The sequence below is a fragment of the Typha angustifolia genome, chromosome 3 (assembly GCF_048772165.1).
Source record: "Typha angustifolia cultivar Huaian chromosome 3, ASM4877216v1, whole genome shotgun sequence".
Taxonomy (NCBI): Eukaryota; Viridiplantae; Streptophyta; class Magnoliopsida; order Poales; family Typhaceae; genus Typha; species Typha angustifolia.
In genome coordinates this window covers 5,554,161-5,571,561 of record NC_133241.1, presented here as the reverse complement: position 1 = coordinate 5,571,561, position 17,401 = coordinate 5,554,161, and the positions used below count along the sequence as shown (strand labels likewise).

Sequence of the window (17,401 nt, the reverse complement as noted above, 5' to 3'; positions counted from 1 at the left end):
GAGAGCGAGAGAGCGAGAGAGCGAGAGAGCAGCGAGCGAGAGAGCGCAAGAGGAAATAATAACTCAAGGGCTCCAAGGCCTAACTATTTAAAGGCTATGGCTCATTTTCATATGACCTTTTCATTTTCTGTTTTGCATTAAACCTCTTATATAGATATATAATTAATTATCTTATATTTCCTATTAAAAAATAACGGAATTTATGCACCTGCTTTAAAACGTAATTATGACTTACACCCTATATTTTTATAATTTATAAATTGAACCCTCTAATTTAGCGAATATATACAAAAAATACCCTATATTAGATTTGAACTAACATCTGTTAGATGAGATATTTATTTATAAAATAACTAAAATGCCCTTAAAGATATTTTGTTAAATATTTTCTTATATATATATATATAATTAATTATCTTATATTTCCTATTAAGAAATAAGGGAATTTATATATAACACATTGCTTTAAAACGTAATTATAACTTACATTCTACATTTTTACTCTTTACAAATGGAGCCCTCTAATTTAACGAATATGTGCAAAAAATATCCTATATTAGATTTAAACTAACATCATCAAAATATTCTGTTAAATAGAGATATTTATTTATAAAATAACTAAATGCCCTTAAGGATATTTCGTAATTTTTTTAGTTTAGTTAACTTAATTTAGATATTTGATTAAGTTTAACTTACTAATCTACTAATCTAATAATAAATTACTTTTTGTACATATTCATAAAATCATGAGGCTCGATTTATAAATAATAAAAATATAGAGTGTAAATTATAATTTTATTAAAAGACGTCTTGTTATATATAAATTTCTCTGAAAAATATGATGTATATCGTGATTATAGATAATTCCACTTAGATTTTCTGAACTATGAACTATGACTATTTTCCAGGTACACTATATATATATATGATCATATATAACCCTCTAAACTATTTTTTATTTTTTATTTTAGAGGTTTGTATAATTACTACAATAGAGATATCTAAGTGTATTTGAGTAATAAAATATGTTTATTTGTAGGGAAATTAAGGATACATGAGAAAAGATTTAAAATAAGGGTGTCATTATTATTTTAACGTGACATAAAAAAATAAAAAATAATTTCTAAGAAATTAAAGATATATCATGTAAATAGTATCAAAAATATTGTTATTAAATTTTATATAATATAAAGTTTATATAGTGTGATTTAAATTCAAATTTAGATTCTCCTTTGTTTGGAAGTGAACTTAGCTCAAAATAAAATAATGCTTAGTTACTGAACACAATTAAGGCGTCTAGTTTACTGGTCCTTTGATGACATCAAATATTTTCTACTACTACTACTACTACTACTAATAATAATAATAAACAACTTACTAGAATAATATATGAGTTTCTAAAGTTTTGGAGAAATATGGTAGAATTAAGAGCAAACCAGTAGTTTGGTTTAGTTTGTTTTATTTAATTAAGGAGAATTACTTTCGGATATAACAATTTTATTTGGCCAAAATCACTAATTTGACCAGCAATTTTTTTGTTCAAAAAAATTATTGAATCATTAAATGCAAAAGTAATATTTTCATGGAGAAAGTGATTTATATTAAATAAATTTCTAATTCAAACAATGATTTTTATGTGAATGAGTAAATTGTTAGACGTGCAGACTAAGACCCGTCAAAAGTTTTTTTTTTTTTTTTTTTAAATTATAAGATATCAGTAAAACCAACCAAAAGACCGTAAAAAGTTACATCCTAACATCCTAAAAGTAAAGGATCCCAAGCCTATCCTTTGTCAAAATGGACTAAAAGTCAGGGTGCCCTGACCCGTCCCACAAAAAGAATGATCCATTGCTATTACAAAATTTAGCCAACCAATTAGCAGCTTGATTTGCATCCCTATAAATATGATTCAGTTGTATATTAGAAAACCCGTTCAAAAGAGACTTGGAGTCTTCAATAATGCTTTTGATATTTTAATGAGATAAGCCACCTTCCAAACATTATTTGAGAATCTAGGAATCTAGTTCTACTACCACCTTCTCTAAATGTTGCTCCTTCGCTCTTGTAAGCTCCTCTCTTATCGCCCAAGCTTCTGTCAAAAGATATATTAGTATTAGAATTTCTACCAATCAATCCACTCTTTCCCTTCTTAATGGTTGGATCGAAAGACCCATCCACATTAATTTTAATCTAACCAGAAAAAGGGCAAAACAATTGACTGACCACTCTTTTTGGTGAAGGTAGCCCCTTCAAAATATTATTAAAGTATTCTACAAATCATAAGAAGCTTTGTCCTCTAGACTTGATTAATTGAAGATTTCAAATCTATGAAACACCTATTATTTCAATTTTTCTAGATTTGCTAAAAGGTGTTAGCGATAACAAAAAGAATGAAATTTCTTTTCTTATTAGATAAATCCAAACTATTTCTTAACCAATCATTCATAACCCAACTATCCACAAAATTAAATTGAAAGCTCAAAACAGTCATATTCAAATTCCACATTTATTAGCAAATAAGCAATTCATAAACACATGATGTATATCCTCCGCATCCTTACCGCATATAAGGGAGCTTGTTAAGCCAATGACATTAATCTCTCTTTGATAGGAGGTTTATCTAAAAGGAGCTTCCATAAGAAAAATTTCATACAAGGAGCAATAGAAAAAATCCCAAATCATGTTCTACTTCTTATTAGTATTAAGGAAGTTCTCTATGCAGCCTTTTAGTATAAAATTGTAAGCAAACTCGGCAAAAATCCTATCTCTAGAAACTTTAGTAATAATCAAAATATCGTTCGCATACATTAAATGACATATTTTGCAAAATATCGAAGCTATCCAAACTACTGTTATTTATCTCCATATTCGACATATTTAAAAAAAATTTACATAGCAAGAATATATAAATATGACGATAAAGAATCCCTTTGCCTTTGTCTAATACTACAAGAACTATTAACCCATTAGAACAAGCACCAATAACCAAAAAAACATAACGAATAGTAGTAATATAAGAGTGAAACAAAAAAGAAATCCATCTATTCAAAAAATTTATATCTTCAAGAACATGTAGGATAGCCATCCAATCAATTCTATTATAAGTCTTTTCCATATCAAATTTGATAAGCACATATCATTTTTCTTGTTAACTTCTAGAGAATGGATGATCTCTTAAGCTAATAAAATGTTATCCTTAATACACTTCCCCACCACAAAGACAGATGGTTCAAAGTTATTGATCTGTGGAAGCAAATCTTTAAGCAATTAGCTAACAACTTAGCCAATAACCTATAAATTACATTGCATAAAGAAATAGGTTGAAAGTCCAAAACTTTACTAGGGTTTACTTTCTTTAGGAATAAAAATAATAAGCATTCGGTTCCAAGTTGCCATTTATCTAAAACTTTCTCATGGTCATACACACATCCGAGTCCACATGATCCCAAAAATACTTATAAAACTCAACATGGTACCCATTCGACCTTGGGGATTCGCTAAGAGACACATATATTCTATCGAGTTTTCCTAATCTCGCTGTTGGAAAAATTCACAATCAAATCATCATAGCAATAGGAGGTATACAAAGTAACCGGATCTAATCGAAATCAAGAGAAGTATTACTACTATCCATCTTTCAAATAGAAGCATAAAAATTGATAAAAACATTATGGATATCATTGACATAATAAATACGATTATTATTATCTAATAAAATAGAGCTAATATTATTTCGTCTACATCTAATGAGGATAGTAATATAGAAGTGCCTAGTATTCTTATCCCCAAAAGCAACCAACATGTCACAAGATTTAGAATGTCATTTCATCTTAATTTGTCTTAGTACGACCATATTTGTTATATAAAGCTCTATAGTACTACCAATAGCTTATTTATGCTCCAACACCTAAATCAAATTCTCAATATATTCAATATTGCTTTTCAACTTCCAATTTTGATTCCAATCAATAACCATCCTCTTAATCATGTTAATCTTATTCCCCAATCTTCTACCTCTTTAAGGTTCAAAAGTAGATTCAACAATCTTGTCAATTTTTGGGTACTCAAACTAAAAGTGCTCAAATCTAAAAAGCCTCCTCCTCTTCTTTATTTTAGGAAACAAATTAAGATAAAGAGATACATGATCAGATCCAGATCTGATTAAATACACAATAACAGAAGGAAAGTTCATAAAAAACATGATCAATTTTATGCATAAGTATAGAGATAAAATACATTTAATCCTAAATTATTAAATAAAAAGAAAATCTAATTAGCATATGCTCCCATGTATCTAACCGTAGAAAATTCCTACTTTCATGCTTACAGGCGATCTGCTCCTACAAGAGTAATAACTACCAACCTATAAAGTCATACTACACCAATAAATTATTATAGAGATGATATGTACCCTTCTCGACGACTTAGGAGATTGTAGGATTTGTTTCAACCCCAAATAAATATTGTGAAGAAAATTATTTGGTGGTTTGCTAGCTTGGTGGCTTAGCTAAATGACTCGGCTCAATTAATAGCTTGGAGAAGCAACTTGGCAGCGTAATGACTTAGAATAATGTCATGTTTAGTTTAGAGCAATAGTTCGGTGACACACATGACTTACACCTTAGGGAAGAAGAAATAATTTCCCATCTAAATGTAAGGATCGATCTATGCCAAAGTATATTGAATTATAAATTACTTGAGTGCAGAACTTTACTTGAATCGATGGAAGTTTCCATGAATCAATCCAATTTTTTAAGAAATCACCAACCATCCTCGTGAGCACAGGTCTCGTTTCTAATGGCAAGAGACTCTTCTTATCAAACTACGAGAATAAATCTTCTAAGGCTTTAAGATTTTGTCCTTGAGAAATTTTCTCTAAATATTTTTATGGATCTCTGTTCTCTCTCTCTTAGATGGTGTCAAAGAAAAGAAGGCAACATATCTGTATATATATGAATAACATTTCAAATTCTGTCTTTTCATTATCTTGTAACGACCAATCCATCCGAATATTAGTTTTTTGAAATTCTAGAAGTTAATTTCACTTATTTGCAAATCTCATAATCAGCTCAAATAGGTCTACACATATATGAATCATACCCTAACGAATACATAGAATATCAAATAATCCTTAATCTAAATTGATCATTTAGTAAGACAGCCATGCATGACAGTATGTAATTTATAATTATATTACGTATTTGCCCAATGTTGTATGCTATAAATCAACATAGAATACTTAGTATGTTAGCTAAAGTTTGGTGGGAACTTGTCCAACTAAAATGATAAAAAAAAACCAAGGTAGTATTACCCAAAACTCAACAATCCACTTCACTTCGATTGGCTACGAGACTAATTTCCTACATCCATTTGTGCAGTCGATCCTAATTCTTTTAAGTTCGGCTTCACATTCCTCCCACCGCTGACGACGACTCCTCACCGTCCGTTCGCTTCAATACGACGTCTTCTTCTCCAGTTCCATTCTTTTTTTTTGTCCGATCGAATGGAACCACTTTAAGCTAAACTTCCTTATAAGGAACATCACAACTCTCTCCTCCTCGTTCTCCCTCTGTTCCCGGAAACTCTTCTTTCTTCCCCAAATCCTTTCCTCCTTTTTTTTTTCCAATTGTTTCGCGATTCAGTTATAATTCGATTCGATCCGATCCGATCCGACCCATTAGATCTACGGTTTCCGGTTTCTAAGCCAATCGCTCCGCTTGATCTGAAGTAAGCTTCTGGGGGTTGATTCCGAGATCTGCAATGCCGGACAACTCGGACTCCGATTCGTCGCCGAAGTCCTCGAGTAGCTCGAGTTCTAGCTCCGGCGCCGATGGTGACAGAGCCGTCACGGTACCGGGGATGTCGCCGACCGCCGGACCCGACCAGGATCCCACCGCCTTGCCCGACCCCGAGTCGCCGAGCAACGCGCAGCAGTCGTCTGACGAGAGCGGTAGCAGCGATGGCGTGCTCGTCGAACTCCCCGGTAACTCGGATCAGGTAATTTAGATCGGTTTTTGCTTTAAAGTTGAGATCTTTATTGTGTTTTGGGTGTTGAGGTAGTCCAGACGCAGGATTCCAGGCGCTCGCGGAGGGATCCGGACAGTGGCATTTTAGTAAATATAGATGGGTCGATGCAGGAGCAGCCGGAGGATTCGACAAGGGAGGAGAGTTTCGAGGATGCGACGGATCAGCTTGGCATGGTCGGTGGGCGGAGTGTCAGGCTCGACGATTCAATGGCGGTGATTGAGATTGGTGAGAGCTCCGGTGGTGGATTTGTTGCTGGTGATCTTTCCCAGATCCAGGCGGAATGCCAAAAGTATAAGGTGTGGCTGCAAAACTTTGGATCTTTGGAAATTGGTTTTGTTTTCTAATGTAGGAGTAGAGAGTTTAATGTCAATGTCTCGATTCAGGATGAAAGGGAGGTGTTTCGGAGTGAAATTGTTGGTTTATGGCAGCATCTTCAAGATATGGTTAATCATCAGTCATTTATAGTGTCAAACAGCGATGAGTTGGTTGAGCATCTCCATCAGCTGGAATCACCGGTAGATGAAAAGGTGTCTTCATCATCCCCTATGCCATTGCATTCGATGCTGGGTGATTGTTCCAAATTTATTTTTCACTTGAAAGGCATTCTTGATGAGAAGGCAAGTTCTGGAGGGATGATTAGGGAGCTAAATGCAGCCCTATATACCAAAGAACAAGAGATCGAGGACCTTAATGTGAAAGCATTGGAGTTTTCTATGTCTCATGATGTTGTTATTTCTTACTTGCGCTCACTTCGTGAGACGTGGGCAGAGCCTTTGAAGGACAAGGCCAATGTTTCTGAGAAGTTGCTTGCTTCACTTGAATCAGTTGTTGGCCCAGAGGAGGACACACATGTTGACGGAACCTCCCTTGTTGAGAGGAAAACTTTGCTGCTAATTGAGAAACATAAACAATTTTTGATGGAAATCGAACAACTTGGGCAGACCTTGGCACAGATTAAACCTGACTTTGAAGTCTCAGGTGATCATGGAGCAATTGTTGCTTTGACTGTTGCTCGGGAGGAGTTGCTTGAAAGCAAGAGAAAGGAGGCTTATCTTCAAGAGAAAATTGATGGACTTGAGAAAAAGGTTAAGACAATGGAAGAAAATTTAGATGCAGCTAATGCTGCAACCAGCAAAACGAGGATAGAACTTGAGCAGGCAGAGAGCAAGTTAGCAACAACCAGAGAGAAGCTCAGTATGGCAGTGACAAAGGGCAAGTCATTGCTTCAAAGTCGCGATTCATTGAAGCAGTCATTGGCTGAAAAAACAAGTGAGCTTGAGGGCTGCATGCTGGAGTTGCACAAGAAGTCTGAATCCTTGAGAGCCACTGAAGCCAGTGTTGAGGAGCTGAAGCAGTTACTAACTGATAAGACAAGAGAGTTTGAGGACTGCTTAGTGGAGTTGCAACAAAAATCTGATGCCCTAGAGACTGCTAAAATCAATGCTGAAGATCTGAATAAAACATACAATATGGTTAATTCTCTTCAAGATTCTCTTTCACAGAGGGACATGGTTCTTCAGGAAATTGAGCAGGTTATACTTGAGAGTAACTTTCAACAGGAAGTGCTCTCCTTGGAGGTTGCAGATAGGATAAAGTGGCTTGTCAATCAGAAAAATGTTGCAGATATTATCTTCACAGAAAACCACAAAATCAAAGATGCCTTAAGTTTAGTTGACCTGCCAGAGATAATTTTACATAGTGAACTAAGTTCTCAAGTTAACTGGCTTGTAAACTCATTAAACAATGCTATAAAAGATATAACCAAGATGCAGGAAGAAATATCAGGTTTGCATCTTACTGTGGCCTCGCATGAATCAGAGTTGTCCAGCACACGAGAAGAAATTTACCATCTGACAGCATCTCTGTTGGAAGAAAAACAGGAAAAAAATGTTCTCCAAAGTGGACATGCTGACCTAAGGTCCAAATATGAAGACATTGCTGGAAAGTTTTCTGTGGTTTCTTCTGAGAAGAACGAGCTGATAAAGGTATTAGTAGAGGTTAGTGAAATCACATTGGACAATGAGTCTCTTGCCGACACTAACTCAATCATAGAGAAATGCATGGTTAAAATGAAGGAAGGAAATAACGTTTCTATTGCTAAAAGTGATCAATTCGAAAGGCTGCAAAGTCTATTGTACATGAGAGATCAAGAACTAATGCTATGCAAGGAGATGCTTGAAGATGAGCTGATTGATAGATCTGAGAGGATGCGACTGTCTGATGAGTTGCAAAAAGTATCAGTGGAAGTTACCAACTTGAGAAATGATAAAGAGTCCCTGCAGAAAGAGCTTTTACGAGTTGAGGAAAAATTTTCCTTGCTCAGAGAAAAGCTTTCGATGGCTGTGAAGAAAGGAAAGGGTTTGGTACAAGAACGTGAAGGCTTCAAGCTCTCTTTGGATGAAAAGAAATCTGAAATTGAGAAGCTAAAACATGAGCTTCAGCTGAAAGATTCTGCAATATTTGATTGCAAAGAGCAGATCAATCATTTATCTGCTTTTCCTGAGATTCATCAGAAGCTTGAGGCAGAGAACAATTCTCTAAAGGATCAGAGAGAACAAATCGAAAGGAATTTGTGTGAAAGAAATAGTTATCTACAGGCTCTACTTGAATCTATTGAAAAAATTGCTCTTCCTTCTGAGAATACCTTTGAAGGGCCTATAGAGAAGGTAAACTGGATTGTAAAGCACATTCAAGAAGCAGAAATTGCTAAGATTCATCTAGAGGAAGAACTAGTTAAAGTGAAGGAGGAAAGTATATTGCATGCTAACAGGTTAGTTGATGCCTTTGCAACTATTGAATCATTAGAAAACAAGTTAAGTAAAGCAGAAGAACAAATTTCTTGTATTGCTGAAGAAAGAAAGGAATTGGAACTTGGTAAAACTTCAATGGAGCAGGAGTTGGAGAAGATTACAGGGGAAGCTTTGATGAATGCTGGCAAATTAGCGGATGCACTTGCAACTCTGAAATCACTAGAAAATGCATTGTCACTATCAGAAAAGCGTAATTCTATCTTGTATGCTGAAAAGAATGAAGCTGAAGACAAACACGAAAAACAGATTATCACATTGAATGCGAAATTATCAGAATGTATGGAAGAGTTGGTGGGAACCCGTGGCAGTTCTGAAATCCAATCAGCTGAACTAAATGGTCACCTTGAAAATCTTAAGATGCTTATGATGGATGAAAGTCTTTTATCCTTGATGACTGCAGAATTCAGGAAAATGATCAACAACTTAAGAAACATAGGTCTTATAATGAAAGACATACATGAGCAATTTGCTGCGAAGGGGCTTCATATCCATCATGGCTTAGAGGTGATTGATTTACTTTTGTTTTCTATGGCCAGTTCTTATATGATTGATTGGTTATATTTATCTATGGTGACTTTGGTATATAGTCCTTGTTCAGACAGAGGATTTTAGTAGTGAAGCAGTCAAGAGAATTTGAACCTCCTATTCTTGGAATTGCTTTTGCACCTAGGAACATAAGAGAATAAAGCATGATTCAATGGTACAATTATGTGATCTGCAGTCTTCATTATTGGGCTATTTCATGTAGATTTAATAATTTTACTTTGATATTTAAAGGACTCACTTAGTCATATATATTGGCAAAAGTGAAAGTTAAGAAATTTGTTGTAACTGAAATATCTGTTATATACTTTTATTGTGTTATATCTATATTCGCTCCAATGGGAGGCTACTTCTTATCTGTTCTAGTAAATGAGATCCTACCTGCATCATCAGGACTAGGTAAATTTGTGAAGATGCCTGACCAGAAACTTCATTATTCGAGGAGGCATAAGGTTCCAGTGAAGGAGCTGGATCATACCTTCAACTATGCTTGGTGCATATAATACTAGTTTCTTCACGAGGAACTCATTTTACATCAATTGTTAGGATACCATTTTCATGAGAGATCTAAGTGAGGTGCTTATCATGGTTCCAAGTTTCAGCCTAGTATCGACTAGATTAGTCGTATCGGCTGAAACTGACCGAAATTGAGAGAGAAAGGGAAAAAGAGAGGGAGGAGAGTAAGAAAAAAATAAAGAGAGAGATAAAGAGAGCTTGTTGGAGGGAGTAAGAGAGAAAAAGAGAAAATATCTCGTCGGAAAAGTACTAGAGAAGAATCGAAGAGAGAGAGAGAGAGCGGGAATCGCATAGGGAGAGACTGAGAGAGAAGGGAGTCAGTGAGGGAAGAGGGAGAGTTAGTGGGGGAGAGAGAGGAGGGAGAATTGGAGAGAGAGATTGAGAGAAGAGAGTCAGTGAGGAGAAGGAGAGAGAGAGAGAACTGGGCTTTTCCAAAGAATCCATTCGATGTGTCTTTAAAGACAAAGTGGAGTCGTGATACTTTCGATTTGAGCTTTTTCCATTAACCCTAAAGGAGTCATTCAGAAGTGAGTGAAGGGGCACAGAAAAAAGCTCATTTCTTTCATTCAGGAATGGACACTGGACCAGGATGAAATGTGGGAATATCGGGATTGGCAGATTTGTTAGAGGGCTGCTACCGCGATACTATAGCGCACTTTTATTCTACCCCGGGACAAGGGACTGAAAGCCCAACCAACTCCTCTTTGATGACTGGCTTATCACACTACACTGGTACAAGATCAGCGGTTGATCGGCACTGGGAAGCATTCGACTCCGTCTAGCCTAAAGCCTGATCTACTCTCTCTGGTCATTGAGAGAAGAGAGTCGGTGAGGAGAAGGAGAAGGAGAGAGAGAGAGGGGAGTTGGTGAGGGAGACGGAGAGGTAGTGGGAGAGAAAATTAATAAGAGAGAGTGGAAGAGAAAGTTAGTAAGGGAGAGAGTAAGAATTTTTTATTTATTTATATGAGGAAGAGAGGGTGAGTGATAGAAAGAGAGAGATAGAGATTGAAAAAATAATATATATTTTTAATTTTTAGATTTTATATATTTTAAAAAATATTAGAAATTTTCTATATTTTAAAAAACAAACCGTCAATATGGATGGACAATATTGCTGATACCGTTGATACGTATAGTTTCTTTTGAACGGCCAATTTCGATTCCAATTCCGATTGCGATACTTGAAACCTTTGTGCTTATGTAGGCAGTAGACCTCTCAATTTATTTAGAGCATATTTTACAAATTAACCCATGACAAGGCATTTTGTGACCAGTGTATGTTAATAGTTAGCTATTCTCTTTCTCAAACTTTCAATACATGAAAATTAAAACTTTATATCCAGCAATCATGAAAAGTAGGAAATTGAGATAGATTACTTGACATTGACAGAATATAGTTGACTAAGTTAAGGGTGTCCTTTTCTGGTAAGTGTTCAATATGAGGAAAAGGATGATAGAATTATTGCCTCAGTATAAAGCAGGGTAAGGGTGTACCAAAAGCAGGGCTTCTTATATAGTATAAACAATTGGTACAGTTCCAACTTTCATCTTCACTTGCTTTGGCTGGAGAAAATAAATCTAAACTGTAAGTTAGTATTCCTATTTTATTAATGGAAGCAACCTTGCAAGTAGATAAAGCAATCTTAAAAGTTCTTTAGACATGTTAAATTAGATTATTTGGTTCTTTATTTGTTCCCTTTAAGAACTTAGAAGAAGTACAATGCCTTCCAAAATCTATATTTTATCTTTTACTATGTATTCTTTTATAAGCTATCATAATTTTGTTTTCTCCATTTCTGTTTTCTCTGTATGAACTCCCTTAGGCCTTGGAACCCTGTCTCACTGTCCAATATGTAAATTTTCAGGATGAGGAATTTTTTAAGCTGGTCTCCGTCCCAGATTTTGCGAATTTCATTAACGATGTAAAGTTTCATAGTAATGCAAGAATGACAAACCTTGATGATATTTCATCCTTCAGTGAGGTTGTTGAAGGGTTGCATGATCAAACCAAATTTATTGGTCAATGCTTTAAAATCTTCTCTACACACATGGATGATCATACTGCAGATATGTTGCAAGCTTCGCATGTAGTAAGGGATGAGTTTATTCATATTCTGGAACTTGAGGAATCCATGAAGTTAGATGTAGATAAGTTGGAAGCTCATAACATGGTTGTAGAAGCTAAAATGGTTTCCATGCAGAAGGAGGTAGTTACACTTCTGTCTGCATGTATGGATGCCACCAAAGAGATCCAGATTGAATTTCATGATCTATTCGATTCAGAATTTGCATCGGAGGAGGACATAATGAAAACTAGTGTGGAATCAATACTTAAAGAAGATGCTGCAGCTCGATTACAGGAGGATGGTAGTGAATATGTTAACGCAGCAAATAGCTTATTATCTGCGGCTAGGAGCTTAAAGATTCAATCCAGACAGTTAAGAGATGTTAAGGAGGTCTGGAAAGCAGATCTGGAGAATCTCAAAAGCAAACTACAACATGCTGAGTTGACTGCCAAAACTGTCTCTCAAGATGTAGAAAGAGTTTCTACATTGGAGAAAGATCTTGCAACATTGCAAGAAATTTGCACTGAGATGAGAATCAAGATAGATAATTATCAGGCCAGAGAGGATATGATAAGGGCTAAAGAGGAAGAACTTTTGTCACTAGATTGCATTTCAAGTTCCAAAGATAGAGGTATATTGTGCGTTCTTACTTTATCTTCTAACATCTTTTTTGTTTTAGGCAGTCCTATTTGGTTCTCTTAAATTTCTTGTCATTTTAGGAAGAAATGATCAAGTACTATCAGAAGCCCAATTGGAAATCCTCATTGAAAAAGTAAGTGAGAAGAAGATCCCTTTCAGTGAGTCTGATTCACTGGATCAGGGATTTCCTTTCTCAAGTCCCTTTGACAAACTCCTCTACATTGTTGATAAAGCCACTGAGGTGCAGCATAGAGTGGACAAGTTGACTTCTGAGAAGGAAGATTTGCAGTTAATTCTTGCATCTCATGTTACTGAGATTGAACATCTAAAGAAGGCCACGGAACTCCTTGGTTCCAATTATCGTGAGTTGGAATTAGCGAGAGCTGATATATTTGAGTTGACATCCGGTTTGGAAAGAATCATACAGGGGTTGGGAGGAAACGAAGCCTTTGGGGATCAAAAGCCAATCACTATGAAGGCACTCTTGTCATTGTTGGAAAGACTGACAATTGCCTCAAGTGTGGAGTCTGAAAATTCCAGATCTAGGATACAGGATCTGAAAACCAAGTTGCAGGCCAGGGAAAAGGCTGTGGATGAATTGACAGCAAAGATTAAGGTACTTGAAGACTCATTTCATGCTCAACTTGCACACTCAGAGACTGCAAAAGAGAGCACTATCTTTGAAGCATCCTCATCAGGAATGGCATCAGAGATGTCCGAAATTCAAGATGTGGTAAGAATTGTAAGACTCATTTTAATGTGCTTCTCCTTCAGTTTTTGTATCATTAAGCATTATTCATCTCCCACTTTTGCATACGAGTGTTAAATGGACTTTACTCTGAGTTGGTTGAGATATATGTGAAGCTTTGTTAAAATTGAATGTTTATCTAAAAGAACAGAAACATGGTACCTGTTTCACTCTTCAGGAATCAATGTCCCATTAGTTGGTGTGAGAGACTACGTAACTAGTAACCTATGATAAACCTACTGGACACTGGTTGTTTTGTCGATGGTCATGCATTGAGGGTATATCTAAGAAGACATACTAAAATTGGATAAATGTTAAAAGAACTAACATGCATAATAACTGTAACAAAGTGTGCAAGATCATTGTAATTGTGAGATGGTTTGCATTTGTTCATTTTTCATTTCTGCTTCCAAACAGGAAGACTTGTTGGCACTTTTTTATGAAAAGAAAGGAATCATACTGGTGGAATACCTTGTGTTAGTTAATTTTCTATTTGTCTCTTCTTTCCTCAAATTTTCTTCTTCAGATCTTGTTTGAGAACTCGAATATGGACAAACTAAAAAATAATCTATTTGAACTGTCTTGACTTGCCTTCATTTGGACTGCACCAGTACATACTGGAGAAGTTGATCGGCTTTTGGACTGAAGAAATCAAGCCAAATGCATAAGAAATAGATACGTTCTAATTAAACTTAGAACTCACTAGAGCTTGGTGGGAGAAAAATTGCTAGTATCAACCAGACAGCTGTATACTTGTATGGGTCAATTTATTGAATAAGTCTCCTCTTCTATGTACATGAGATTATAAAACAATTAGAGTAATCTTGCATTTAGTTTGATTCTTTTTAACACAAGGGTGGGTGCTTAGAATAAGGTACTAAAAATTGCTACATGATTGAGGATTTATCAGATTTACATACAACTAATCTATCTGAGTGCTCGTTGTCGGAGGGTGATTTGGTAATGAGGGGAAGACTTAATAGTTATTACCTCATCAATAGATTTAGTGACAACGATGTGATTTGGTAAATCTTGCAGTGGCAGATACTGTAAAATCCTGTAAGAATGACCAACGGACAATGATTCAAAAAGCTAATTCTATTTTCGAAGTATGATTTAGGATTTCAGTGGTTGGGAAAAGATTATGAAAACAGTATGGAGTAGCTATTAACTCTGTCGACTGGATAGAAGATAATCAATGTAGTCAAAGGATAGCTAGTGTTTTCATTATGATAGAACTCTAGAGGATGGGATTTGGGGATATTTTGCCTTGATTGTTACAATGAAGTCATTTTTGTGCTCTACTAGCAACAGTAATACCTGCTTAGATTTGTTTCTTTTGACATCCATCATCCTACAACCGTGCCTGAACTCTGGGCCAACTTCTCCTTCAGTTGTTGGGATTCGATGGAGGTTCATTGGTCTATCTTGTATTACATCATAAATGTAACAAGGTGCATTTGTGAACCATTTATGCATAAGATGGATTTACAAACCATCAAATTTGTAGATCTATATTACATCATACGTATATATAAAAGTATAAAGTGCAAGAATAGTTTTCATGCAACGATATTGATTGTGTATCACTGTTCAGGGCCCAATTGTGAAGAACTCTGTATCTCCTGCCTCCACTGTTACCCATGTTAGAACAATGCGGAAAGGGTCAAATGACCATCTTGTTCTTAATATTGATTCAGAAACTGAGCGGCTTATTGCGTCACAGGAAACTGATGACAAAGGTTGGATATCGTCCAACTTTGTGCTTTATTAAATTAGTTCTGTCAAGTATCAACAATGTCTTCCTGACAGAATAACGTTGCTTCTTTTCCTTTGCAGGTCATGTTTTCAAATCTTTGAACACATCTGGCCTAATTCCAAAGCAAGGAAAGTTAATCGCAGATAGGGTTGATAGCATCTGGTAAGCTGTTCAGCTTCTTATCTTGTTATTTAAGTGACTGTGCTCTACTTGTAATTTTATTTGGAAACATGACATTCTATTTAAAACACATAGTTGCATATATTACTTAAAAAAGGAATTCTATGAAATATTTACTTCTGTATATTTCCATTGTGAAACTTGATAAACATATATTTGGTCTTGATATTTATTATTTTCTACTCAGATTATAATTTGGTAGCCTTGCTTTGTCTTAAGGTTTATCTTCCGATCCATACCAAAGTATTAAAAGCTTTCAGATTATACTTTAGGCTACTATTAGAAACTTGTGGTTTGGATCTTTATAGACAACTTCAGCAGTAGCAGCAACAGCAGCAGTAGCAGTAGTGATGGAACCTCATGTCTGAAATATGTGATGTTGGACCAAATGAATTATTCTCCACCATTCAACCCCATCTAGGGCGACTTCAATCTTAGGGTCCTCGAATATTTTTCCTCTAACATGGTACATGCAAGTTGCTGTAACAGTTGATGAAATTATTTCATCTTGATAGATGATATACATTATAAGAAGTCATCCTGGATATGCCTTTCATGTCCCTTCATAGCAGCTGCAACATTATAAGGACTCAAGGGAAGCTATTCAAGTGGAGTTGTTTTTTGTTTAGTGACTTTAGTCTAATAGTTGAAATACTTTCATCTTGAGTGTATGCATTTTAAGACTACACTCTGGTTATCCTGATATGTTCCTTGGTAACAACTGCAACTTGATAAGGACTAGGAAAACCACTAAAGTTATTTATATTTTGTCTAAAAGCTAAAAGTAAGTTCATAACGACATATGATATTTTTTATAAGACCATCGAAGGGGTGCCTGATAAATTTACGGATATTGCTACAACTTGATAAGGTCCGGAAATCCATTTATTTAGGCATTTTAATTAGATATTTCAGTTGTCCCTTCACTATCAAAAAACTGATTACCACAAAAGCTGTGATCCATGCAGCGATTGTCCATTCTGTCTTACCGTTCTTAACATTTGAATGAATCGAGATGAATTGTCTGATTCTCATAGAAGAGTGAAAGAGAGCCGATGCAAGAATGAATATATAGGAATAAAAGTAGCTATACAGCTTTTTGAAGCTTGTCTTCGACACTCTACTTTGGTAGAGTCGGGATTCTGATCACTTCAGGCTTGAAGAGCTGATACCTGTCAATTTTTTAGTTTGTTCAAACCCAGTAAATTACAAGCTTTGACCTCAGATGATTGAAATATTTCTACAAATGGATATTCACTGTATCCCTTATCTTTGCAGGGTATCAGGAGGTCGACTATTGATGAATCGACCAAGAGCAAGGCTAGGACTAATTGCATACTGGCTCTTCTTGCATCTATGGTTGTTAGGCACCATAGTGTGACATTGCGTAATAGTGACCACCTTTCCTTTTATAGCTTGATAATTGTATCATAGAATGTATAATTATCATTTTTAGTTCTTTTTAAAATTTTTTTTTTACGGTCCCCACGGCATTGTTATCTTGCCCTCTTTTATCCATATTTGTATTCGATCATTTATTATATCTCATTTAACATATAAAAAGAACATTCCTTAATATACTCAAGCTTGAGCATCCTGTTCTTTTACAGGTAATACTGGTTATTGATATTGTCTTAAGCATCTTCTAGGGCCAGAGTTTTGGCTTAAAGCTAACTTACATGGTGATAGATTGTACTAACTACAGAATTGCTTAAAGTGATTGATGGTTTCTAATGCCTCTTTTTCAAAATTGTGGGTGATACATCCCCTCAAATTGGCTCAACTTCCAAGAAGGTTTAGATCTTGGAGTCATGAAATCATAGTAATTGTAGTCTTAAGTTCTTGGCTCATATAATCTCCAGAGAATATCCCTCAAAGAACTTCAACCCTTCTCATCCCAATCCATCTAACAAGGAGTTTTCAGGACCAAGCCCTCCTTCCTCACTAGAATTAATTACATGATGGGCAATAGAAAATGGCTACAAACATCTCCTTTTTATACCCTCTTCCCTACGGCCCCATTGAATAGATGCCCCTCATCAGTTGACAGGGATGGGGGTTTTATATAGAGATTTATCCCTGGAGGCTGGAGGAATGGACACCATAAAATCCC

General features: G+C 35.6%; 1 protein-coding gene across 2 annotated transcripts; it reads left to right on the top strand.

Annotated features, from left to right (window-relative positions):
- The first annotated feature begins 5,490 nt into the window (after nt 1–5,490).
- LOC140778936 (trans-Golgi network-localized SYP41-interacting protein 1-like) lies at nt 5,491–16,882 on the top strand. 2 transcript variants are annotated; one of them, XM_073123843.1, is made up of 8 exons: nt 5,491–5,997; nt 6,066–6,323; nt 6,411–9,341; nt 11,762–12,593; nt 12,682–13,334; nt 14,947–15,091; nt 15,189–15,270; nt 16,567–16,882. In XM_073123843.1, exons 1-8 carry the CDS (start codon nt 5,761–5,763, stop codon nt 16,667–16,669), a joined length of 5,241 nt encoding a protein of 1,746 aa, XP_072979944.1. In that variant the 5' UTR covers nt 5,491–5,760; the 3' UTR covers nt 16,670–16,882. The 2 variants fall into 2 exon arrangements, with proteins under 2 accessions (XP_072979944.1, XP_072979953.1); XM_073123852.1 differs by having other exon boundaries at nt 5,492–5,997; nt 6,072–6,323.
- The last annotated feature ends 519 nt before the right edge of the window (nt 16,883–17,401 follow it).